Source organism: Barbus barbus, assembly GCF_936440315.1.
Source record: "Barbus barbus genome assembly, chromosome: 23".
NCBI classification, from domain to species: domain Eukaryota; kingdom Metazoa; phylum Chordata; class Actinopteri; order Cypriniformes; family Cyprinidae; genus Barbus; species Barbus barbus.
Window position 1 is genome coordinate 20,006,535 of NC_136751.1, and position 26,970 is coordinate 20,033,504.

Consider the following 26,970-nt stretch of genomic DNA (forward strand, 5'->3'; position numbering starts at 1 on the left):
GATGCTCTTAAAACATTTTATTATTAAAACTTACATAACAAAAGTCAATATGACAGTGAATGCAAGAGAAGTAAACGTGAGTGTACGTTACAGAAAAGCAAAAAGGAAATTCAGGGCAAACAAGAACTAAGCACCAGTTTCAGGTTATGAATGAAATTACTGACACTATAAGACAAAGAATGTTGTATTTGCTTCCAAATCAAGAGTGCAAGAAAATAAACAGCATAAGCAATATTCCAGCAAAAAGGACAAATCTAAATAATATCAACAGTCCACCATGTGCTTTGGCCCTGTTGAGTCACAGATGAAGAGCCGGCAAGATTAATAGCAAAAAACATAGCTTGGGGGAATCAAACACAAGCGTCAGTTGTTCAATGAAACATCAATTTGATTTTAAAAATCAAACAGAGATTGTCAGGATTTTCATGATCAGTGATTCAGAGCTTATTCCGTGAGACCAGACATTTTCCAATAAAATGAGAAAACATGCTTTTATGTATGCTGTTAAATACCAGACCATGCATTGGGTTAGTTGTTGAATGTCAGTACTAACAAATCAAGGGATTTGAAAAACCTGACAGGCAAAGGGTCCACATAAAAATCTAACCATTTACACTATTCTCTCGTGAAATCAATTTTTACATGAAAATACAAGCGTTTCAAGAGCTGCCAGCAGTACTTGCCTTCCATTTTTCTGTGAAAAATAAAAACTCAAAATAGTGGCAATTTTTGACCCACTTAGAAATCAGACAGTAAAATAGTGTAGTATGTAGAGATCTGAAGTGCTGTTAGTTGTTACATGAGTTTTGAGCTCAAAAATCAGTTGAATGGATTGAGTCCTGAGATTCAAACATCCCTTTGATGCGCCAATCATACATAGAACAGAATCAACGAAAGAACAATGAAATCAAGTGATTGCTGAAAATAAAAAGTGATGATTAATGGTGGTCACATTAGTGGTTCTGTGAATTTTCAAAGGCAAAATCCAGTCATTTCGAAAGGAGTCTGTGCAATCACGTGCAAGACTGATGCTAAATATATCACAACATTGTTGACAACAGACTAAAAATCTGTGAAATTTCGCTAATGTGACAATTTTTTTGTTTTATATCTGTAACATTACAAGGATCTTAATTACAATACCCTATGGCAGCAGTAAAAATATACTTCCACAATCTCCATTCAGTTTATAATGCAAAAATACTTCATACAAAATGTATTTGCTGAGCATAATTCAAACAGTAACCATCAAGTTCAATAAATAAAAAAGCACTATTAGCTACTAGCATTTGTCACTGACAAATTTCCAATGCTATTTTCTTGTTCATGCCATCACTGGGTGCTTTTCAAAACAAGTGCTTTTCATAATCATGGCTAAGTACCTCTGTTCTAACTCTACACACTCAGTTCCTGTATACAAACCTGGTCAACCGTGCATATGAGACCATCACATTGTATATTGACCTGTCCAGCGCAGTGCAATTTACTTACACACAAACAGCTTCCCGAAGCACTAGCTTCAGACTAACATACTGTAAAAGTTCACACAAGACCCCTTCACTGAAGGTGGTGGAAACAAAACACTCTTTGAGGCCCCCTATGAGGATGTTTATGATTTTAAGCAATCATATTCCGAGCCCATGATTCTAATACCTTCAGATCAAATTGAATGCGTCATACACTGCTTGATCAAAACAAAAACGAACAAAATCAAGATCATTTATCACATTTAAATTCACAATGAGGAAACATCATCCACGCTCCTTGAGTGTCATTGTTCAAAGTGCTTCAACTGTACGTGTCTATTTTTGCCCACAGCAAAATATTAGGATCTGTAAATGATAAAGTGACATTCTGAGGAGTCCAGCAGGTGTTTGTCTCCCCGTCCTTAGTTTCGCTCTGTTTGTTTGCTTGGCATTCAGCAGCAATAGAGGATGTCATTAGAAGGGTATGGTTACATGAAACGGGCTGAAGGTTTGTCCTATGACACGCTGGAGCAGCGGAGGTTCGGAGAGCCCATCTGAGTGAGCACCTTGTCCAGCCACTGCAGGGGGCCGTTGAGATGCAGCTCTATCCAGCAGGGGGTGCTGGTCACTGTCTGCCGCCTGCAGGAAGGAGAATCTGGGTCACTAATGTGCTTCCATGCCTGCCGAGCATTTTTAACAAACTACAGAGCAGCCAGGAATATCGTTTTACATAATCAAGGGCAACCAAGCTTTTTGTGTGCTAGTGTCACAAAAATAAAGTGATTAAATGCCATTTGTGCGTTTGTGTTTTGTAAGTGATGCAATTACAAATTTAGAAACAGATTTAGAAAGTAAGTTCTACCTTTGCATAAGTAAAAAGTTGAAATATTAATGATAAAATTAAGTCAAATATTATTACAATTTAAAATAACTGTTTTCTATTGTAATATATTTGAAAATGTAATTCATTCCTGTGATGGAAAAGCTGAATATTCTCGTTTTTAGGTGTCACATGATCCTTAAGAAATCATTCTAATATACTGATTTGACTTTTTTCAGGGTTCCCACTCTTTCATGAACACCAGATTCAAGGACTTTTTAAGCACCATTTATTTTATATCAAGCACCTATCAAATTCACACCCCAGCATATGTAGTGTCATGAAAGACCTTACAGTACCAAACATTTTACTTCATTTACATTAAAAATTTCAGAGTAATAATGTTTTGAATGTGTAGGTTTCATAAATTTAGACCATTTTGAGTAGTCGTGTTCGAAGAATTTAATGAAATCCATTGAAGTTAATACTGGTAATATTCAAATACAATTTCTAAAATATTTTTAGAAAAACAGCAAACTACAAAAAACAAAACTGTTTTTTGCTGTAGTTCTTGTACAAGATTTAAATTTGAAAGAATTTCACAATTTTTAAATTAATAAAAAGTGGTTAAATGTTGTAATAACACTGTAAACCTGTTAACATTAGCATGTTCTCTCAATAGAGACGTTACTCATTAATAAACAACTCAAGTCAAAATTATTTTGTAAATCCCATTTTTTTCATCTTTGACCTAGAGGAATGCAGCTGCTCAAACATGAACATTTTAAACATTGTACATGTGCAAATCTGCAAATAAATATAAAGAAAAGAAATAAAAAAAATAGGACTTTCTATTTGCTTTTAAACTGTAAACGCGTTCCACTAAGCAGTTTTTCTTATTTTTCAAGTTCTACATTTTCTCCTTAGCTCCATGTCGCAGTAAGTTTTGGGAGTTCATTTTTAGTCCATCTCCTATCCTGAAAAGTCTGTCTTGCAGAGATTGACTAAAAATGAGCTCCTAAAACTTACTGCTATTCTGGAAGATAAATTCTTCAAACAGTGGTACAAGAGGATGTGGTGCTGGTCCATCAAGAGTCACTCTCAACCAGTGTTAATTTCGTTGACGAATACTTTATCATAATTTTCAATCAACGACATTTTTTTCACTGACGACAATGAGACGATAATGAACGAAAATTATTTTTGAATGACAAAAATTATGACATATCTATCTATCTAATCTAAAATGTTAGGGAGGGACAATTTGGGAAGAGATTCATTCAGAACGAATCTGCTGCATAGAAGGTTAGATGCAAACATATGAACCGGCGGGACATAAGCTAAAATACACTTGCTGCACGGCGCATAAAACATTAAAAAATTTCAATATGTGGGAGTAAGAGGAGAGCAGACATATGCATAAATCTGACGATGCAAGAGAGAACTCAATTCGGTCCTGTTCTCTGAGTGCAGACACTGAAGCATACACACACAGAAAGCGCGTCTCACAGCACGCGAGTACTCTTTCACGTCGCATGAACGGAGAAATACACACAAAATGATGTCGAAATGTCCGTTTTGACGAGTATTCACGTAAACACAGCTGTGAACGTAAACAGTAGGGAGAACGTGTATCAGTAGGCCTACATTGCATCCGTCACAGTGCATTCGGTTTTAAAGGGATAGCAGCCTAATTTAGTTGCTATTGTCCGAGTCATTGATGTTAATCAAGCAACAAAAGAAAGACATACAATCACTCACTGCTCTTGACTGAAAAACTTTAGTAGCCCTAAAGATTAATCTAAATTTATTTATAGAAATAAATATGTCTGCTTGAAAGAATGATAAACAAGTTGTTATAAAGAATGCCTATATAACCATTGGTATTTCATTAAAAAGAAGACCATATTCTTGTTCTTTATGAGAAGTGGTTTTAATTATTTTTATCAAAGGCATGTTGTGTGTCACCGCAGTTAAATTGCAGTCTATCATGATAAAAAAAACAATATCAAACCTATATAATGAGTTTGGAAATTTTAATAAATGCACTGTAACTAAACCCATTAGATTTTAGCCGACTAAATTTACTGTAGATTTAGTCGACTAAAACTAGACTAAAACTAAAAACAACTCAGGTGACTAAAATATGACAAACTATATGGCATTTTAGTCAAAAGACTATGACTAAAACTAAATCAAAATTTGCTGTCAAAATTAACACTGCTCTCAACTTATCCGTTTATAAAGCCTATAAAAATTTGTCTTCATGTATTTCACAACACTTCAGCATGTTATTCTCATTAAGTGAGGGTCATTTTTTAGGATTTTTTACGCAAGCAAAGTCTCTGAGAACCTGACATCTTATAATTCTGGAGACTCCAGGAAGGTTGCAGTTCTGGAAAATGGTGGCACTGGAGACTAAATGTTTGATGGTTTACACCTAATTCTTCACATTAATTCTTAATTATTTTGCAGTTACCATGTGTCTTATCTTCTCCACCTGTTTTTGTCTAACCCCGCTGACCCAGTGAGCATTTCGCTGACCAATGGTCAATTTCTGTATTGCATTAGTTTTGAATATTTCTCATTGGGGATTTAATCATTTTTGACTTTTCAGTTAAATCTCTTTTTTAGCTCATTTTATCTGTAAAAGAAAACGTGCCTAATAATTCTGCACACATGAATATAAGGAGTTTTTCACTTCCATCCTTCATGGACAATTATATATCACTTATAAATAGGGATGGGTACCGAAACTCGGTATTAAATCGGTCTCGGGGCTAAATTATGAAAGACCGGAGTATCGATAAGTTCTGACGTTATCGGTACTTCTGTCGGTATTGGAGAAATTAAGAAAACACGCATACATTTATTGTAAAACATATATATATATATATATCGTCAGCTGTTTTTATGTGCAATAATATTCAAATATTTGTCTATGATGCATTTTTGCTATGCGCAATTCAGAAGCCAGATCGCGCTCACGCGGAGGAGCTTCAGCACACGCAACATGAAAGTCCTGTTTAATTATGATAGAAGAGAGAACCAACTATTCAAACATCTGCTCACACTTTAGGCCTGTGGCTGTTATATTAAGCTAAGTATTTTTTTTTTTTTTTTCGATTTTGGCTTCCAAGGATTATAGCCGCATTTCTTCACAACTCCCTTCCCTTCATAGCGGCGCGGATTCATTCCTCCGAACCAAAACTTAACATCTGAATCAGCTCAATCAGTGATTGTTATAAAATGCCGTCTTTACTGTTGCTACATTGCAGGACATATTTGATAGTAAAACGTTGAAAGTACAATCTGCTGTTCAGGCTGAAATGTGTGTGCGCGCGTGTGCCTGCGCGGCGGCGTGCTCCAAAACGGACAAGCAAAGTACACTTTGAGCTTCGGGCGCGTCGAAATAACACACACAAATATGCCAAAAAATACACACACAATGTGTCAAAATGGCCGGTTATGAGAGTCTTCACTTTTATGTTTTAAGTGGACGAGAACAGTTGGGAGAAAATCCGATGCGTGTCAGTATATTGTCTTAAAGTGTCAGACTGGAGCTTGAGCCATCAATGTTAATCAAAGAACAAAATGCAAAGAGAAAATCACCCACAGCTCTTAATCTGAACAACGTTATAGCTTTAATAAACATAAATCTATCAGTACATACAGTGAAAACTATGCAGTGCTCATTTACACTTGATTACTTTTGTAACTATTACTTACCTGAACATTAATATTAGTAGACCTTCATGGAAAAATTAAAGCACTGTTTATTTCATTTCGTTTGTGTGTTTGTTTTTATTGTATTTGTCAGTTTGTTTTACTTTGTTTCTTTGTTCATGTTGTTACTGTATCTTATCTTATGTATATAAAACACTAAAAATACCTGCACACTGGTGCATTTACAAATTGATGAAGTGCAGGCATTTTTAGTGTTTTATATACATAAGATAAGATACTGTAAGAATATGAACAAAGAAACAAAGTAAAACAAAAAGTACCGATAAGAATACCGTTAAAGTACCGGATCGATAAGCAGTATCGGTAAGAGTAGTAATACCGTTAAAACCTTAACGATACCCATCCCTACTTATAAATGATTAATTACAAAATTAATAGTAGTTATTAAGATTGATGTGGTTTGGAATTGGTCAAATGTTTTTGGAAATAAATCAGAATATCAACGTGTCTAATAATTATTCACGCACTGTAAAGATGTGCTCACTTTACACAGAGTGTGCATGATCGTGTAATCGAAAGTGAACTGCGAGCGCTCATTCAAATGTGATTTTACTTATTAATAGCGCGAAAATGATATACAATATTAGAATGTTTGCGGGAGCGGGACACACACGTTGCGGGAGCGGGCGGTAATGGTCAGACACTCAGCGGGAGCGGCTCAAGAAAACTCTAGGCTGCACATCAACACAGGCTAAGTTTTTTTTCGCACTACCCCATCTCCACCCCAATTATTTGTGCCGTTTCGTTCTGTCTTTGACAGCACATATAGGACAATTTTGAAATAGCGCCATAAACTAAATTTATTTTAAATTTAATTCAAGCACTTTCAAGGACCTATGTTTGTTTTCAAGTACTTTCCAGGCCTTGAATCCATATGTCTGAAATTCAAGTACTTTCAAGTACTTTCAAGAAGCGTGGGAACCCTGTTTTTTATGGCTAATTGTTTCAGGCCAGTGGTAAACTGTTCATTCTTAGCTAAAAGAAAACACAATTACTTTTTATTAAATAATAATTTTCCAGGACAACAACACGCGTTTTCCATGACTGAAAAATTAGTCATCAATTTTCCAGGACGTGTGTAGAGTATATATAATTATTATAAAACAGAATATAAGCAGATTAAAACTATTAAGTATTAATCTTACTGAACCCAAACTTTTGAACAGTATTGTATATGCTGCCTGTGATGAGTGAATTATTATAGGATAGAATACAAACTACAATAATAGGAATATATATAATTTCTTTCAAAAAGAAAAAAACTGATCCTAAGCTTTTGAATGGTAATGTATGTGCTTTCTCTGACGAGTGTCTTGGCTTACCTGTATTCCGCCCCCCAGCCTTTGACAAAACTCATGCGAATAGTGCACATACGGGTCAGCTGGTAAACAGCCTCAAATCCCTGATTCACCGATTGGGCCAAAAGAGCTGCAAACTCCTGATTATTGAAGATCTTCAGATTACAGCCTGAGGCAAACACAAATATATATATATGCTTGAGTGCTTCTATGAAACAGAATGAGGAAGTCTGACACTAGAACATGCTTGAGTGACTCACAGAATGTATGTACACAGCTGCACATTCATTCAATCAGTACAGAGACGTGCTGACTCACCTGGAGGAATCTTACATACTGTGGCGGGGTGCCAACCATACCGCTGGTTACAGTTTGGACTCTGGACGAAAATAGCACTGTCGCTCAGACACTCAGCAAACACCTCACCGCCAATGTAATACAAACGCACACCTCGGCCTGAGGAAATGTTATGAGGTTAAACAGATAAAGTTTATTTCAGAAACTCTGATTCCAATATATTCCAGTACATTTTTTATAAATGTGAGCTGAATGTACCGATGTGTCTGCGTGTCAGCTCCACGGCTGCATTGCGGTTTACGTTGGACAGCAGGCCCAGGCAGAAGCGCTCTGCGTTTGAGGGGTCCGTGAAGCCATCTACGGTCAGAGATGGTTGCGAGGCATGAAAAGTCTCGCCCACACGCTGATTCAGCTCATAGTAGGAAATCGAGCACCAAAATGCGGATTCACAATATGTTACCGGCTGCAGATCTAACACAAATACACATAAATGAGCATGAGAAAGGATCAGAGTTACAAAACAAGTACAGAACAAAGATAACGTGTGAAAGAACAGGAAAAGCTCTGGACTTTGGATTCTGGTGTAAAATCAGTGTCACATTATGACAGAATGTGGCCCTTTGAAAACAGCAGGCTGTCCATGTGAAATTGGTTATTTGTTATTTTTACTGCAGGGCCTCCTGGTGTCTCTGCAGAGATAGAACAGCCCAGCGACAGGATATTATTATTATTACATTACCCTGGGCTGACTGAGAGGACAGAAACAAAGGACCCTTTTATATGAGGTTTCCTCTTATTCAGCTAAGAGGCAAAACCTGGGACTGGGGCTCACTAAGCACACACTTGGTTTATTGTGACACGAGAGAGAACAAACTCCAAACCCCATTCAGCAATGGGTTGACTAATAGCTTAGTAAATATATCTATATTATTTCTTAGATTGAATATTTATTGTTAAATAATAATTTTTCAAATGTAGTGTTATTTAGCCTATTTAAACATTTACAATATAGCAAAATATTTCTAAAATGATTATTTCACATAAATGCTGTTCTTTCTATTCATCAAATATTCCTGAAAAAACATGCATCACCGCTTCCACAAAATATTACGCAGCAACAACTGTTTTCAACACTGATAATAATAAGAATTGTTTCTTGAGCACCAAATCATCGTATTAGAATGATTTCTGAAGAATCATGTGACACTGAAGCGTGGAGTGATGAAAATTCAGCATGATCATCGCACAGCGTGTTTGCTGCTACGAACCACGTTTACGGACTAGCCAATAAAAATATGACATGAAATTAATGCAACATGGTGCTAAAACATAAAACTGCTTACCTCAAGCTCTTATCCCTTCCACTTTTTTCAGCACACATAAAAACTACAACTGCCAAAGTGTGATTCATCATGCTACTTTTGTTTACCACTAGCGCATGCTGATAACGTCTTATTCTTCTATAGAAAAGTGCATCGTAGTATACGAGTCAATAGGTGTCATCATCATACAGTCTGCTTAATTGTCGTACCCAATTTTATTAGATCCATGTCGCACAGTGTGTTCTACAATGATCTTATAGGATTGCTAAAATCGTGCACTGTGTAGAAGGCTTAATGGCTAGTAATAATAATAATGTAAAAAAAAACAGAAAACAACAAAAAAAAACATGCTCCCATTTAATGAGGGTAGTACAGGACGCTGGTGGCATTACTCATGTGTTTTACTGGCAGTGAATTGTCCTAGTGTTTTCTCGTGGGCTCACTGAAGCAGACATCCGTTCTCGCTAAATCACCTCACACATGACCAGGCAGGTAGACTGACGTTATGGAGATAATATGTCAGAGATAATCCAGCCAGATTAAAATCAAAGTGGGGTGGAGTACTCACAGAAACCAGACTGACTCTGCATGGTTTCCATCACAACAAACACTTTTAGTGATGACCATTTTCATGAAAGAAGCTACAGCGACACGTGAAACCCGAGAGGTGCCGACAGGAAAGCTTAAGTTTTCGTAAAAGGTGGCAACTTCGAAAAATGTAAATATCGGATAACTTCTACAAGATTTTGTTTAACTTTAAATTTTATTTTTTTTTTACTTTTTTGTTAAACTATTTTCCACATGTTAGAATAATAGTGAAGAACGAGTAGATGCGTAAAAATATTTGGTAATCTATATCCTTAGACCAGGGGTCACCAAACTTGTTCCTGGAGGGCCGGTGTCCTGCAGAGTTTAGCTCCAACTCTAATCAAACACACCTGAAGCAGCTAATCAAGGTCTTGCTTGGTATACTTGAAACATCAAGGCAGGTGTGTTGATGCAAGTTGGAGCTGAACTCTGCAGGACACCAGCTCTCCAGGACTGAGTGTGGTGACCCCTGCCTTAGACAATCTGGGATCTTTATGAATACATAATATTTGGGTGTGAAACGTAATGAATAAGTGTCTGTTCTTACCTAGGTTGCTGTTGGCAGGAGAGACAGGGTTGGGTGAAAGGTTTGGGGAGCCTAAAAAATAGAATTAGATAAGTAAGTACAAACAAATATAATTAGGTATCTAATAGCAACAGCTTGTTTGTGATCTGAGGACTCTTACCTGTGTCCATGCTGTGGTTCATTTGGTGGTCACTGGTTTCCCCATCCTCACTCAGGTAGCCTGGAGGAGGGGTCTCTGAAACATAAACCAGACATTTATTATTATGAACCACACAAGACAGAATTGTGTCTCCCTGCAGAACACATATCTAAAGATTTTTTGAGTTATTTGGTGTGTTGGACATTTATTTATATAGTAGCCTGAAGAATAAGCTGATACAGATGTACCAGAGACTGAGATAACGGGCACAAGTAGAACAAACTAGGGGTGGTCGATATGACCAAAATCTTATTTTGAGGTATGAAAATAAGATAAGAAAGCAAAGAAAATAAGAAAGAAGCAAATTACAAACAATAAGACAAATACACTATATTGCCAAAAGTATTGGGTCACCCCCTTCTAATGAACATGTTTAACTACTTTAGTAATTTCTATGAGTACAAATCTTAATGTTGAAGCATATAATGATATTCTAGGGAACTGTGTGCTTCTAATTTTATAGCAACAGTTTGGACAGGACCCTTTTCTATTCTAACATGACAGTGCCTCTGTGTTTAAGGCACGGTTCAAAAAGACATGATTGATTCAGTCAGTGCGGAAGAACTTGACTGGTCTGCAGAAAGCCAAGTCATGATCCCAGCTGAACACCTCTGGTGTGACTTTATATGCAGACCTTGAGCCAAAAACTCATCACCAAACACCAATGACACTATAAGGACAAAAGTGTTGGGACACCCTTCATGTATTTAAAAATTGTATTTCCATCTCTGTTGCAACAGTTTTGGACGTGTCTAAAATGACAGTACCCTTATGTACAAGTTATTGGTGTTTAGTGATGAGTTTTTGGCTCAAGGTCTGCACCAATGTGTCAATAACTTTAACTAGTACAATATAGCAAGATCTCTAAGGATTGACACTTTATATCGTTGTCACAATATACATTTTCATAACCTAGATCCAACCCTACTAGTCACAGAATTTAGACAACTTTCTTTATATTATGTTCTTGGATTTCTGAAGCAATTTACTCAAATGCCACACTGTAAATGTGTTGTATAGTGAGAAGGTCAACCTGAAAAGAGGAATTCTTTTACTCAAGTCATGTGAAACACTTTTAACACCAACAGTCTTAAGCCTCAATATGATGTTACCGGTCATGAGATCAGCACTTTGATCTCTCCTTGTCTTATACGCTTTACCAACTTTGTTAAGATGCCAGACTAAACACTCTGATTTTGACAAAACAGCTTAAACGAACTGAGAGACGACAAAATAAACTCAAGCAGATGTGTCTGTGAACTAGCATGTGAGTGTGTGTTAGAATGAGTAATGCCTGTTGTGTAGTCCTGAGGGCATGTCTGGGTGAAAGTTAATGTGTGATTTTCAGAGAGAAAACAGAAAACATGTTTTCACCCGATATATAGTTGCTAGGAGGCTCAATGCCCGCTGGGAATATGGTGTTCTCAGGGATGAAATCATCCAGTGGAGGGAAGTCTGTGGAGATGTCAGCATGCCGAGGAACCAGGACTGGAGGCAAAACTGAACACACACACAGGAAAAAAACTTATTTTATCCCCCCAAAAAAATCAATCAAATTAGTTTCATACACAAAACTGATTATGGAAGCAAATAGTTTTTGAATAACTAGAGGTAAAACACCTGACGGGCTTACCTGGTGTCTCTACACGCTGGTAGTGGTAAGGGTTCACACACACCTCGTCCTTCTTCATATGGAAGGCAAACTCGCACAAGTCTACAGCACGCAGCTCATGGTGGGACTGCAGGTCAGGCCAGCGCCACAGCCGGCAGTAGATCACATGGGGAAGGCCTTTTCTGTGAGATACTTGCAGACGGCCATCCAGAGACCTGCACAAACCGTTCAAGGAGACAATGAAACAACTGGTTTCATAAAAGGTACCAATTAACACAAGAACCATTCTACCTTCTTGAGTACCGTCTTATTATTATTAGTCAAAAAGACGCATATCATTGGTTTGAATCAGTTTAATGAGTATTTGCTCATTGAATCAGTAAACTGAAGCATTTCTTCAGTGAACCCAAAGTCATAATTTAGAAATGTCCAATTCAAAACAAAAGTAAGCATTACTTTTTACTTAGGGCTCATGAGATCTAAATCAGTGTAATTACTGATTTGACATAACTTGTATTTAAAAGAACATATTCTAGAGATATTTATGTTGAATATGTGTGTCCTAAGTGTTACTAAAGTTGTAAATTAATCGTTAATAGCATTTTTAGTGAAACAAAATCTGAAACATTAATTGGTTTTCTATTAACAATTGTTATAATAGTATATTAAACTGTTGCAGAATAATTTTAACTGCTGTTTCTAAAACATAATGTATGTTATTGCACTAATGTACAATGTTATTAACATGAAAGCCCAATAAATCTTGCCCAGTGAGTCTTTTAATAGGCTTGCACTGGGTCAACCATTAATTTTCTGCAGAAGTCGGGATATTCAAATGATGCAAGAGCCTCATTTAGTGGAAAGTGAATCAGGCTTTATTTTCATACGGGGGGAAAGGTCACCGGCTGTGAGCAGAGAAAGCCACGGAAAAAAACATGAATCATTCTCATGGTATTGTGGTCTATGCATCGTGACAGCCATAGCTAATGAATTTCAATGCATTAATCATTTTCACCCTACATTGGGATTATCCTAATTCTTTAAAAATGCTCAGACTCAGGGGACTGACACAAGATGAACAGAGAAAGTGAGTGAGTGAATTTAGAGGAAATACCAAGCTTGAGTTCAGGAGGGGAAAGACGGCGAGGCAGAGCAGACAGCAGACTGAGACGAGCATTTGCACACTTTTCCAGTCTAATGTTTACATATTCATTCAGCTATGCACCAGCAGTATGAATGCCAGGATTCTGCACTAGAAATATCCCCTAGGAACAGATGACATCTGTATTCACCAGACAGAACAAACACATTAACCCAGAAATGAATGTGCTGCCTATATAATCTTTTATGTAATATGTTTGGAAATTCAGCTTTAAATAATAACACTTAAAAGTAGTGGTTGACTGAAATGGGTTTTATAATAGGCTAGTGGATGCCTATTTCTAGAGAACAAGGTGAGTGAATTTATGTAATGTCAATTTATCATATGACATATACAGAAGAAATCATATAAGACTAATATTCAAACATCATAAAATTAATTCTGAACATTTATTTAGCCGAAAATCTCTAAATTGCAGAAATATTGTGTGATCAATTGGTCTGTCACTCAAAATATTTACAATTTTAATGCTAAAAGAAATTTAAAGGGATATTTAGCTCAAAATTGAAAATTCTGTCTTTATTTACTCTTATATCGTTCCAAAAAGAAATGATGTATTTTTCCCATGGAACACAAAAGAAGAATTTGTAGAATCTTCATGCAGCACTTTTCCATACAATAATAGTTCATAGTGAACACAACAGTCAAACTTTAGGAATTACAACAAACACTAACAAAAAAAAAAAGCATCACAAAAGCACTCCATATGACTTATGCACTACATTTCAAGCCTTCCAAAGCCATACATTAGTTTCATGTGAAATTTAAATCACTGCAAATGTTGCTCTCCGCTGCAGCCTAAAATACAGTCTCTTTCATTGCACTGAATCAAGCTGGATGTCAATGACATCATCAAATTACTAGATTTAAATAATTAAAGTAGAATCTCAGGACATTTGGACCCTGGCAGTCACTATGAAGTCTATAAGCTGTTTGATGATTCTATAAAAACTGTCTTCTTGTGTGCCACGAAAAAAATAAAATAAATAAATAACAGCCTTAAAATAAAAAAGTTTTGGGTGAACATCTACACCATAATCACATTTTCATAATTAAGTTTGCCAACTGCACATGTGTTCAATCCACCACCAGACAAGACACAAAAAGCTGTTGACCAGAGCTTCTGTGAGTTTGCAACCTGACAAAGAGAAGACAGACTATCCCATTGTCTGACTCAGTCCACGGAGAAAAAGCTAAATCCTGGAGTCTCCCACAGTCACAGCTCAGCTGAAAACAGGCACAAGATTTCAATTCCTTCTGTTCAAGTCAAACTGACCTCCAGACTGACCTGAAAGTCACACACAGCAGAACTCATTCACCCTTCTGTCAAAGCCAAGAGCAGCCGTGTTTCTATCCCACCCCTCCTATACACACACAGCCTTTTTTGGAGTAACAACATGACCGAAACCAGAAATCAACAAAACAAATAGGATAAAAAAATCTAATAAAAAGGGTGCTGGAGAATGCTGAGGAGGGAAGACACACGCGTGTGGCTCACCAATAACCTCCGCTTTCCTCTTTAAGTAGCAGTGTTTGTTGTCTACTCTCCCACATATCTTACACAATCTGCATCTGTGGAGTCACACTAAATCCATTAGTCATCATCATGGCCCCTAAAAGGCCCCTGACCTCAATTCTAACCAGTTTTGCCACTGAATTGTTTTTGCCGTTGACTAATCCATTTTATTCAATTGTTCCATAATTGTCACTGTGCTAAATTATTATTATAAGAGAGATCAGAAATTACACTATTAATTTCACACATTTCACACTCAGATGATAGCCTTTTATTAAAAGATTTTCAGCAGTTAGCATGTCTCACTTTGGTTAGAGGCTTTCAGAATAGCTGTGTTCTGTTTGAATAAGCGAGAGGAGCAGGAAGTAGCATAACCTCAGAAACTCAGAGCAGGTGATGATTTCCTGCTCTTGTTCTGTTGCACACATGTGCAGTCTTCCCCTTGCCACCCAGATAGCCACTAATGCAGAGAAGATTTCATCCAGAAGAACAGAGAACAAATCAGTGTAGGTTGCAACAGGACCTCACAGACTGTATGACACAGTTGAGTAGTATATTCAAACCCGCCTAACGCCAACCTTTTACACTCAACCACAATCCAGGGAACAACCCACACCCTCCTCCAGACCTTGCACTGCATTATTGATCTTTGAATAACCATGCCACATAGTGTGTTGTATAACCACACTCTCAGCTGTGTTTAAAGTACTGAGAACGTCTGTCTGAGTGCAAGTGTGTGAACAACGTTTTGTGGGGACTGGCTTGCTATATACAGATTTAGTTATAGAAAGGGTTGCTTGACAGAGCAGTGAAGACAAGAGATGCAGCAAAGAAGCATAAACATTAATTTCCTGTGTGAAAGCTTCTTTAAAAGGGGCAGGATGTATGTGGTTAAACTGTAGAACGCCACAGTTCAACACAATATATCAGGAACAGTCTGATCCTGTCACACTTTTTATTAAAGGGGTTATATGATGTGATTTAAAGTTTTCTTTTCTCTTTGGAGTGTTACAAAGCTGTTCGTGCATAGATGAGCTCCCTGAAGTTGCAAAGACTAAAGTCTCAAACCCAAAGAGATATTCTTTATAAAAGTTAAGACTTGTCCACACCCCCGTAAAACGGCTCATTCAAACACGCCCCCACACGTCTACGTCACGATGTGGAAATATTTGTGTAATGCTGCCCAAATGTTCACGCAAAGAAAGAAGGTGTGGTTTCAGTAACCGCAGTTAGTGTTGATGCAGCCATGTCAGGGAGACACTGTGTGTTTCTATGCGAAAGCAAAAACGCTTTATTAAGGCTTCCGAAAGTAGATGCAACTAGGAATCATTGGTTAAGATTTGTTTACAACACAACAGCACAACCCAAATGTTCCCACAACACAAATTTGTGCAACACATTTTATGGACGACCTAACCTAGTAGAGTACAAGGCTGCCTATCCACGAAGGCTATTTCTAAAAAAAAAAGGGGTCAATTTCGACTTTGCTATGACAATCTGGTGCTTCTGAATCAGCGACTCTAAGTATGTTTTGTTATTAGCTCAAGTATTTGATATTGACTGTTCAAATGCGGAGTTTTGTGTGTAACGCGTCATGTGTGAGTAAGGCTTAGACATTAGTGCCATTGTCTAATTTCAAATATTTTGGCTAATATTTTTTAAAGAAATGATTCAACAAAGAAAATTTGCTGAAAATGTACTCATGCTCAGGCCATCAAAGATGTAGATGGGTTAAGTTACAGAATTGGAGAAATTTAGCACTACAATCACTTGCAATAGATCCTCTGCAGTGAATGGGTGCCATCAGAATGGGAGCCTAACCAGCTGATAAAAATACGAAAGTCAATCAACTGATGCTTGTGAAGCGAAAAGCTGCATGTTTGCATTAAATAAATCCATCATTAAGACTTCAAACTGTTGCTTCCAGCTAAATTAGAGATTCATAATATTGCTTTATCCAGTGACGAAGTCATCTCATCTGAATCAGGAGAGAAATATGCACAAGTTTACAAGTGAAACAGCCCAAAACAGTGAGGAAACATCATTATGGATTGTGGACTAGCATTTTAGCCAGTAGCGGCGATGGTTTAAAGTTAAAACGCAAAAAATTATGCAAATGTTTTTCTTACAAACAGAGCTGGTCACTTCACAAGATGTTAACTGATGGACTGGAATCATGTGGATTACTTGAGGATTCTTGTGATGTTTTTATCAGCTGTTTGAACTCTATTCTAACAGCACCCATTCACTGCAGAGGATCCATTGATAAGCAAGTGATGTAATGCCGAAATGTCTCCAAATCTGATGAAGAAATTTTCCCTTTTTATTATATATATATATATATATATATATATATATACACGCATGCGCTGATTTGTGACTGCGTGTTTTGAGTTTGAGCTCCAAGTTGATTCTTTATCGTCTATTTTCTATCTTAAAAACAATTTTATACACTATCATTTTCGTTTCTATAACGTGTGAATATATCCCCTATAGCATTCTAAAACAAAACCAATCAGAGCACCACCTTATCACTAGTTTTATTTTGATTTCTCAAGTCTGCTATTAGCTTATAGCCCGTTAGCATCGGCAGCGTGGCTGCCGCTAATCTCACTTAGATTGCTAATACTCTATTCACACACATTACCATTGTTTCACTGTTACTTGCTTAAATGGCGGATGTGTGTCTACCTTTGAGTGCAGGTGAGGACACATTCGAGCTGCATTTGGTGCAGCTGGAGCTGGAGGCCATGGAGAAGCAGATCCGCGACCTGGTGGAGAAGCAGGCCCAGCTGAGAGCGTGGAGAGCCGCGCTGGAAACATCCCGGGCTGACGCTCACAAGTCCGGGGTAAGTATACAGCACGCTGCTAACACTCCCACCACCTCTACTCCGTGTGTTTCTCTGCACAGACCTCTGCGATCTTCCCAGATGTCCTTCACTCCGGCGCCGGGACGCCACGGACCCTGGGTGCACCAGAAGCGGAAGACGCGAGCCAGGCCCCGGGCGATGACCTCTCCCCCTCCGCCGCCTCCGGTCTTCGAGATCTCCCGGAACCGCTTCGCTCCCCTCTGCGAGACGGAACGCGACGCTGTGATCATCGGAGACTTCATCGTCCGGCACGTCCGTGCTACGTTAGCTGAAGGTAAAGTGCACACTCACTGTTTAGCTGAAGGTAACGTGCACACTCACTCACCCGGTGCTCGTGTTCTCGATGTTTCTGCGCAGATACCCGCGATGCTGAAGGGCGACGAGAGCATCGGTGCTGTTGTGCTGCACGCGGGGGTTAACGACACCAAGCTGCGGCAGACGGAGACACTGAAGAGGGACTTCAGGAGCCTGATCGAGACGGTACGCAGCACATCGCCCGCAACGACGATCATCGTGTCAGGACCGCTTCCCACGTATCGACGAGGACACGAAAGGTTCAGTAGACTTTTTGCTTTAAACGAATGGTTATTGTCATGGTGTAAAGAACAGAAACTGCCCTTCGTTAATAATTGGAATATTTTCTTTTTAAATATTAACAGTTTAAATATAAAAAATACTTTTGCTTTTTCGTGCTGATGGCCTGCACCTCAGCAGAGTCGGAGCGGAACTCCTGTCGGTCAACATCTCCAGGACGCTACGCTCCATCTGACTAGTAAGCCAATTGTCAAATAACTGCTATGATGACTTTTGTTCTACCCACTTAAAAGATAGAAGTACTTGCGTTGTCCAATCTATACAGACTGTGTCTGTTCCCCGAATAGCGAGGTCAAAATATAAATTTCATGCAGGATCTAGAAAACAACTGATCGTGATTAAACCAGAAAAACGCAAAATAAATGAACAAAAATAATTTTTAAAGCTTGGGCTCCTAAACATTAGATCACTCGCACCCAAAGCAGTTATTGTAAATGAAATGATCACAGATAATAATTTTGATGTACTCTGCCTGACTGAAACCTGGCTTAAACCAAATGAATATTTTGGTCTAAATGAGTCTACTCCACCAAGCTACTGTTATAAACATGAGCCCCGTCAGACTGGTCGTGGTGGAGGTGTGACAACAATATATAGTGATATTCTCAATGTTACTCAGAAAACAGGATACAGGAGGTTTAACTCATTCGAAATACTTATGCTTAATGTTACACTGTTAGATATGCAAAATAAATCTCTCCTATCTCTTGCTACTGTGTATAGACCGCCAGGGCCATATACAGATTTCCTAAAAGAATTTGCAGATTTCCTCTCAGATCTATTGGTTAATGTTGATAAAGTGCTAATCGTCTGAGATTTTAACATTCACGTTGATAATATAAATGATGCGTTAGGACTTGCGTTTACTGACCTAATAAACTCTTTTGGTGTCAAGCAAAACGTCACCGGGCCCACTCATCGTTTTAATCATACACTAGATTTAATTATATCGCATGGAATTGTATCGTACCTCAAAGTGATGATGTTACTGATCATTTCCTTGTATCGTGCATGCTGCAGAACTCGCAAAATTTCTAAATCCCTGGTAGCCCTTCGGGCAGGTACTCTTCAGATTTTGGTAGCCCGAAAATTAATTTAACTAGCCCAAATAAAATAAAGACCATAAATGTCAATCAAAAACATTTTCAATACACAAATACCAATGAATATCAAGGAAAGAGTTTTATTTGACTATTTACAAGGTATCTGCAGAATTCTTAATTTAAGGCAATTTGAAAAATGATTTCTTATAACATTTAACGTATTTAAAACTGTCTAAGGCCTTAAAAACTCTTCAGTTTAGTTGTATCAGATTTAAGGACCCGTGGGAGCAATGTTCCCTCTAATTGTTTTTCTTGCTGGGCAAAACTTTTCTTTATTGGGTGGACATTTCGGGCACCTGAGCAAAAGCATTCTTTATACCAGACCTGTACAGCATGCACACAAAAAAGTGTGTAACTTTTAACTTTAATGTTCTATTTATATTTGATTTGACCCTTGATGTAACTAAATGTACATTTTAGGTTACCTGAGAAAATATTTTTACTGTACAATACACTGCAGTTCAAAAGTTTGGATCAATTATTTTTTTTAAAGGAGTTTCATCAAGTTTTCATTCAGTTATGCTCATCAAGGCTGTATCTATTTGATAAAAAATACTGAATATTATTTCACAAAATAATATTGTGAAATATTATTGCAATTTAAAATAAATGTTTTCTATTTTAATATACTTTAAAATTTAATTAATTCCTGTGAAGCAAAGCAGTATTTTCAGAGTCACATGATCCTTTAGAAATCATTCTAATATGCTGATTTTTAATCAATGTTGGAAACAGTTGTTCTGCTTTTTTATTTTATTTTATTTTTATACTGTATTTTTTGGGACCTGTGATATTTAAAAAAAATAAAAGTTAAAAAGAACATTGTTTAGTCAAAATAGAGATTTTGTGTTACAATATAAACTATTCAAAAGTTGTATCTTTCTAAAAGATACTTTAGAAAAGTTTAAAGAAAGTTCAATAAACTTTATTCAGCAAGGATGTGTTAAATGGATAAAATAGATAGTAAAGACTTCTATTGTTAGAAAATATTTCTATTTTGAATAAATGCTGTTCTTTTAAATGTTTTATTAATCAAAGAGTAACAGGTTCCATTAAGCAGCAGAACAGTTTCAACACTGATAATAAATCAGCATATTAGAATGATTTCTGAAGGATCATGGGACACTGAAGACTGGAGTAATGATGCTGAAAATTCAGCTTTGATCACAGGGATAAATGCTATTTTAAAGTATAGGTATTAAAATAAAAAAACAATATTAGAAATTGCCAATAATATTTCACTATATCAATGCTTTTTCTGTATTTTTTAAATGAATACAGCCTTGATGAGCAAGAGACTCAAAGTCAAAGACTCAAAAACAAGGTCAAGAATTTACAAACTCATTTTTGTGTGCGCGAGGCACATTATTTCTTCTGCGCGGCCGCGGTGGAAGAAGAGCTCGGTCGCGCGCGCGCTCAGCTTAGAGGGAACACTGCGTGGGAGCCCTGCATTTAAGGTAGCCCATGGGGCAGGGCAGGGCAGTGATACATTTTGGTAGCCCAACTGGAGAACACAATAGCCCCGGGACGTCGGGCTAGCAATTTTGCGAGCCCTGTGCTGCGTATTACTGATATTAGTTATATGGCTCCACTTTATCGTCCGGGCAGAACTATTGTTCCAGCCACCAAAGACAGATTCACAAATAACCTGCCTGATTTATCTCAACTGCTCTGTGTACCCATAAATACACATGAACTAGACTAAATGACTAGCAACATGGGTACTATCTTCTCTAATACATTAGAAGCTGTTGCCCCCCTCAAATTGAAAAAGGTTAGAGAAAAACGTACTGCGCCATGGTACAACAGTTATACCCATCAAATGCAGAAAAACTAACTTAGAAGTTTTTAGAATTGCGTGGAAAAACAGTATGTCCATTGTCCAGCTATAGACAGGCTCTAAAAGCTGCCAGAGCAGAGCATATCCGCAAACTCATAGATAATAACCAAAACAATCCAAGGTTCTTATTTAGCACAGTGGCTAGATTAAGAAATAAACACACGCCACCCGATCTAAATATTCCCTCACAGTTTAATAGTAATGACTTTATGAATTTCTTTACTGATAAAATAGATAACATCAGAAATACAATATCAAATGTATATTCTACTGCGTCTAGTATTTCAGCTTCATTCATCGCACCCAAAGAAAAACTGCAGTGCTTTACAACTATAGGACAGGAAGAGCTAAATAAACTTATCAGTGCATCTAAACCAACAACGTGTTTATTAGATCCTGTACCCACTAAACTACTGAAAGAGTTGTTACCTGTAGCAGAAGAACCGCTTCTCAATATTATTAACTCATCGTTATCTTTAGGTCACGTCCCAAAACCATTCAAGCTGGCGGTTATTAAAGGATTAGTTCACTTTTAAAAAAACTTTTGCTGATAATTTACTCACCCCCATGTCATCCAAGATGTCCATGTCTTTCTTTCTTCAGTCGAAAAGAAATTAAGGTTTTTGATGAAAACATTTCTCCATATAATGGACTTCATTGGGACCCAAACGGTTCAAGATCCAAATTACAGTTTCAGTGCAGCTTCAAAGGGCTTTAAACGATACCAGACGATGAATAAGGGTCTTATCTAGTGAAACGATCGGTCATTTCAAAAATAAATAAAAAAGTTTAAGTTTTATAAGCACAAATGCTCGCCTTGCTCTGTTCTGTGATGCGCGTTCGTGACATCACGTAATACGCAATTACGTTGAAAAGGTCACGGTTGACGTAAAATCCAAAATTTTCTTTTAGGCTTTTTAATATTAAAACACCCAGGATACGCACACGAAATGGGCATTTTAAACGATAAACTGACAATAAGACATTTGAATATGTGTATATGGTCCTCCTTCCGCACATTTGTAAACACCGACTCGGTACTTCCGCCTACATCAAGCGTGACCTTTTCAACGTCATTGCGTATTACGTGACGTCACGAACGTACATCACAGAAAAGAGCAAGGCGAGCATTTGTGCTTATAAAACAAACTTTTTTATTTATTTTTGAAATGACCGATCGTTTCACTAGATAACACCCTTATTCGTCATCTGGTATCGTTTAAAGCCCTTTGAAGCTGCACAGAAACTGTCATTTGGACCTTGGACCATTTGGGTCCCAATGAAGTCCATTATATGGAGAAATGTTTTCATCAAAAACCTTAATTTCTTTTCGACTGAAGAAAGAAAGACATGGACATCTTGGATGACATGGGGGTGAGTAAATTATCAGCAAAAGTTTTTTTAAAAGGTAACTAATCCTTTAAGCCTCTTATTAAGAAACCACAACTAGATTCTAATGAACTGGCAAATTACAGACCCATTTCAAATCTTCCGTTTATGTCTAAAATTTTAGAAAAAGTTGTCTGCTCAATTGTGCTCCTTCTTGCAAAAAAAATCTCTATGAAGAATTTCTGTCAGGTTTCAGGCCTCACCATAGCACAGAAACTGCACTTGTTAAAATTACAAATGCCTTGCTTCTTGCTTCAGACCAAGGCTGCATCTCATTGCTAGTATTACATGATCTTAGTGCTGCGTTCGACACTATAGACCATGACATACTCATAGATCGATTACAAAACTATACTGGTATTCAAGGGCAGGCTTTAAGATGGTTTAGATCCTACCTGTCCGATCGCTACCACTTTGTTCATTTAAATGAGGAGTCATCTCAATTATCACCAGTAAAGTATGGAGTACCACAAGGATCTGTCCTAGGTCCTCTGCTATTTTCAATATACATGTTACCCCTTGGTAATATTATTAGAAAATACGGGATTAGTTTTCATTGTTATGCTGATGATACTCAACTATATATCTCAACAAGACCAGATGAAACTTCTAGACTATCTTACATTTCACTGCTGGTTATACTCTGTATAATTGTGTATGTGACGAATAAAAAAAATCTTGAATCTTGAATCTAATAGATTGTGTAAAAAATTTAAAAGATTGGATGACCAATAATTTCTTCCTATTAAATTCAGATAAGACAGAGATATTACTTATTGGACCAAAAAAACAGTAGACAGAATCTCTTGGATTACAATTTGCAACTAGGCGGATGTACTGTTACGTCCTCTAAAGTAAAAAATCTGGGTGTTATATTAGACAGCAACTTGTCCTTTGAAAATCATATTTCCCATGTTACAAAAACAGCATTCTTCCATATTAGAAAAATTGCCAAGCTTCGAAACATGCTGCTTGTTTCTGATGCAGAAAAGCTAGTTTACAGTCTCTGCACTGGCTACCTATTAAATTCAGTATCATTTACAAAATATTATTACTTGCCTATAAGGCCCTAAATGGTTTAGCTCCTTCGTACCTAGCTCCTCTTCTACCACGCTACAATCCAACCCGCTCCCTAAGGTCGCAAAACTCTGGACTTCTGGTAGTACCTAGGATAGCAAAGTCCACTAAAGGAGGTAGAGCTTTTTCACATTTGGCTCCCAAACTCTGGAATAGCCTTCCTGATAACGTTCGGGGTTCAGACACACTCTCTCTGTTTAAATCTAGATTAAAAGACACATCTCTTTAGCCAAGCATTCACATAATGTTATAATCTTGTACTGCAGTTATATCTGATCAAATGTACATTATTATTATTCTTTAGCTTGGGTTGAACAAATAATTTTTGCTTATATGGAACAGCAGCTACGCTAATTATGTCTCTATTTGTTTCTCTGTTTCTGTCACAGGATTAACATCCCGTGGTAACTAGGAATTACAGAAGCTTCAGTCTGGATCCAACCCTTAAATGATCTGAGATGACCGAACACCTGAGAAAAGATAATGCCAACCCCTCAGAGGACCTCAGAGGATGCCAAAGCTCAGACAACATACAGAATTACCAAATTTTGCCATAAGTTAAATATATTAAGGTTCTGTAATATATAAATATATTGTGGAAACTTAATTTCCTGTAGAACTGCTTTGCAACGATTTGTATCGTAAAAAGCGCTATACAAATAAACTTGAAGAAACAAACTCATCTACATCTTGGATGGCCTGAGGGTGAGTACATCTTTAGCAAATTTTAATTTTTGGGTGAACTATTCCTTTAACTTTAGGCTAAAAAAGCCTAATGGGGAACAAGAAGCCAAATGGAGTACAAGCAAAGGGATCCCAATGGGATACTAGTGGTAAGCAAGCACAGTGAAACGATTATGCAATTTCAGCTGACCTGCCATTATCTCTGATCTATATGTATGGAAAACAGCTGGAAGACGAGATAAGATACGAACTGATACAGATTTTTTGCAGACTAAATTCTCCACTCATAACTACACAGATGGTAAGGTATGCACTTACGTGCTCAAGTATGTAACCCTATGCTGATACCACAGCTATTTATTAACACTATGTTAGTCACCAGTGGATTCCCACTGAGAATGACCTTATTCTCACTCATTTATCTGTTTGAACAGACCTCCATGGACAGGAAGCATTCTTAACATGGCTTTTTGACATCATTAGTAATGCTGGGTGGCTTTCAACTATTATTGTGCTGCATTCCATGTTTAGGAAACTCAATATAATTCTTCAATTTTATTTTGCCATTCCTAAATCTAAATTATTAACTAAAAATTACATGTAATCTGCATATAATACTTGATGTTATCAAGTAAAAATATGCATCTCTCTATACACAAAGCTACAAAGGCTTTGCGTTTTCATCTGTAGGGCTACTAATTCTCCAAATCCTTTTACCCATGACAAAATGTCCTGAGTACAATTGGATATAACTACCACAGTGGTTATGATATAACAAGCTTTACCCTCCTCCATCACCACCATCTAGGGCACAGGGCACAAGTACTCCCATTCACAGATAAATTTAATAACACTACTAAAATAAACAAAACAACATGCAATTTACCCAATATCTGTCAAATTACATTTTACAAAGCCATCACATTCACTAGTTGCAATGATTTGTTTAGATAGGCTACTCTGACCATTCACTAAATGGTGTTACTCTAACATTCCCGATAATTCATGACATACTAATAAGGTTTGATCTGTAAACTGTAAATTAATGCGCAATCCAGCTATCAAAATTAATATGTCAAAACAGCCTGTCTGCCCCAGATATCACAGACTGTTATATAACAGCTTAGCTTGGCATTTTACTCACGTATACGAGCCTGAACATTTAACTTTATCGCAGCCGTTTAAACTGTCTGTCTGTTATGAATATAACGTTAACGTTAGATGAGTGAAGTTTATGATCATCTATATAAGCTTTCAAAACCAACTCAACAGTTTAAAGTAACGAGTATTTTACATCATACCAGCAGTAGAAGGTAACGTTAGTCCGGCTAATTTAGCTGACAACTGCTTGTATTGACGTTATAACAATACCAAAATAGATATATTTTTTAATTCTCTAGATACTAATTTAGACGTGACACTGAAAGCAACAATGCAAAGCAATGACAGCTTTAGCAAGCTAACGTTAGTCAATTTACGCGCGCACTTAAGTCAAAAACATTTAGATAGCTTAAGTTACTGACTAATGAAAAACCTTAAACAGCTGACAGAGTACTCGACAACACATTTAACCAGTGCTAGAAAAGCTTGTTAAAACGAGAATATCTGCTGGCTTTCGCTAGTTAGCAGCGTTAGCTTCACAGTTCCTGGTTGCATATGGATGTGTTTAAAAAAACTAGTAGCTGCTATGCTGTCTACCTAGACACCTTGTTTGTGAACCGAATTTAACGCTCATTTAATCCCCAAAATGCCATCTAGGTAGGCAGCTCGTTATGTTTCGAGACACAGCCCACAGTATATGTACCTCGGTATAGTGATGCATTTGGTGTTGATATTCTGGGTGGTGATGGCCTTCTCCAACTCCTCTAGCTGTCCTGTCTTCTTCAACTTCTTCACCAGACTCTTCACTGCCTTTTCACACCATTTCTCCTCCTGTCCGTTCTGCTCGCCCTTCTTCCAGCCCAACAGTCTCTTCACAATCGGAGGAGTGAAAGGTAATATAGACATCTTTAGTAAATCAGCAACAGCTCCAAATATATTCCTTATCAGTGAACTACAAAGTCCTATGCTTTTAAAGACGTAGCGTCGATGGACCTGTGAAATGGCCAGATCAAAACGAATAGAAAGTTTCTGCCCATAAAGTCAGATTGGCGGATGCTGATCAACCCCTCTGGTCTGTGGAAAGTGAACCGCAAACAGACGAACTCCAGCGAGACTCAGCGCTGTCTAGACCCGCCCCTCCTCCTACTCTTTAGTTTAGACTTTAGTGATTTTAGAAATAAAAACATTCATATCCAATGTGTTCCAAACATTCATTCATTCATTAGGCAAAATAAGATATAGGCCTAATACTTTTTAGTGTCAGTTTAAAAAATAATTATCAACACACATAGGCTATGTGCTTAACACGCTTATTTATTTAGAAAAATGAGATACATTTTCGTGTCAGTTTTCAAAATGTTTTATATTATACCCTGTATTGTATTACTACTGTCAGTTTTAACATAATTTTATATTTGCACATTGTATAATTTAATGTTTTAAAGATTTAGAGATTTTGGAAATAAAAACATTCACATCCAATGTGTTCCTAACTTTCATTCATTCATTCATTCATTCATTCTTTCATTCATTCATCCTTTCGGCAAAATAAGATATAATAGCCTCCTGTTTAGTGTCAGTTTAACAAAATAAATAAATATTACAACACATCCTATATGTGCTTAACACATTTATTTATTTAGACAAATAAGATACATTTTTGTGTCAGTTTTAACATAATATTATGATTATTTAGGCATTGTATAACTTAATATTTTAAAGATTTAGAGATTTTGGGAATTAAAACATTTGTACAGAA

The 26,970-nt window shown here is 37.1% G+C and overlaps 1 protein-coding gene across 1 annotated transcript; it reads right to left on the reverse strand.

Moving 5' to 3' along the window:
* On the reverse strand, positions 1-26,328 carry LOC306843308 (mothers against decapentaplegic homolog 3-like). Its single transcript, XM_079374701.1, has 9 exons — positions 25,915-26,328; positions 11,897-12,090; positions 11,638-11,763; positions 10,225-10,299; positions 10,086-10,136; positions 7,887-8,099; positions 7,650-7,787; positions 7,356-7,500; positions 1-2,105 (listed from the first exon to the last, which is right to left on the reverse strand). Exons 1-9 carry the CDS (start codon positions 26,115-26,117, stop codon positions 1,982-1,984), a joined length of 1,269 nt encoding a protein of 422 aa, XP_079230827.1. The 5' UTR covers positions 26,118-26,328; the 3' UTR covers positions 1-1,981.
* Positions 26,329-26,970: the final 642 nt, after the last annotated feature.

What these genes read in the sequence shown, in the direction of transcription:
- LOC306843308 (XM_079374701.1), bottom strand. Translation starts at nt 26,117, where the DNA reads ATGTCTATATTACCTTTCACTCCTCCGATTGTGAAGAGACTGTTGGGC. An exon ending in GCTGACACGCAGACACATCG is followed by an intron (nt 7,788 to 7,886) that starts GTACATTCAGCT and finishes ACATTTCCTCAG; the next exon opens with GCCGAGGTGTGCGTTTGTAT. An exon ending in AGTATGTAAGATTCCTCCAG is followed by an intron (nt 7,501 to 7,649) that starts GTGAGTCAGCAC and finishes TGTTTGCCTCAG; the next exon opens with GCTGTAATCTGAAGATCTTC.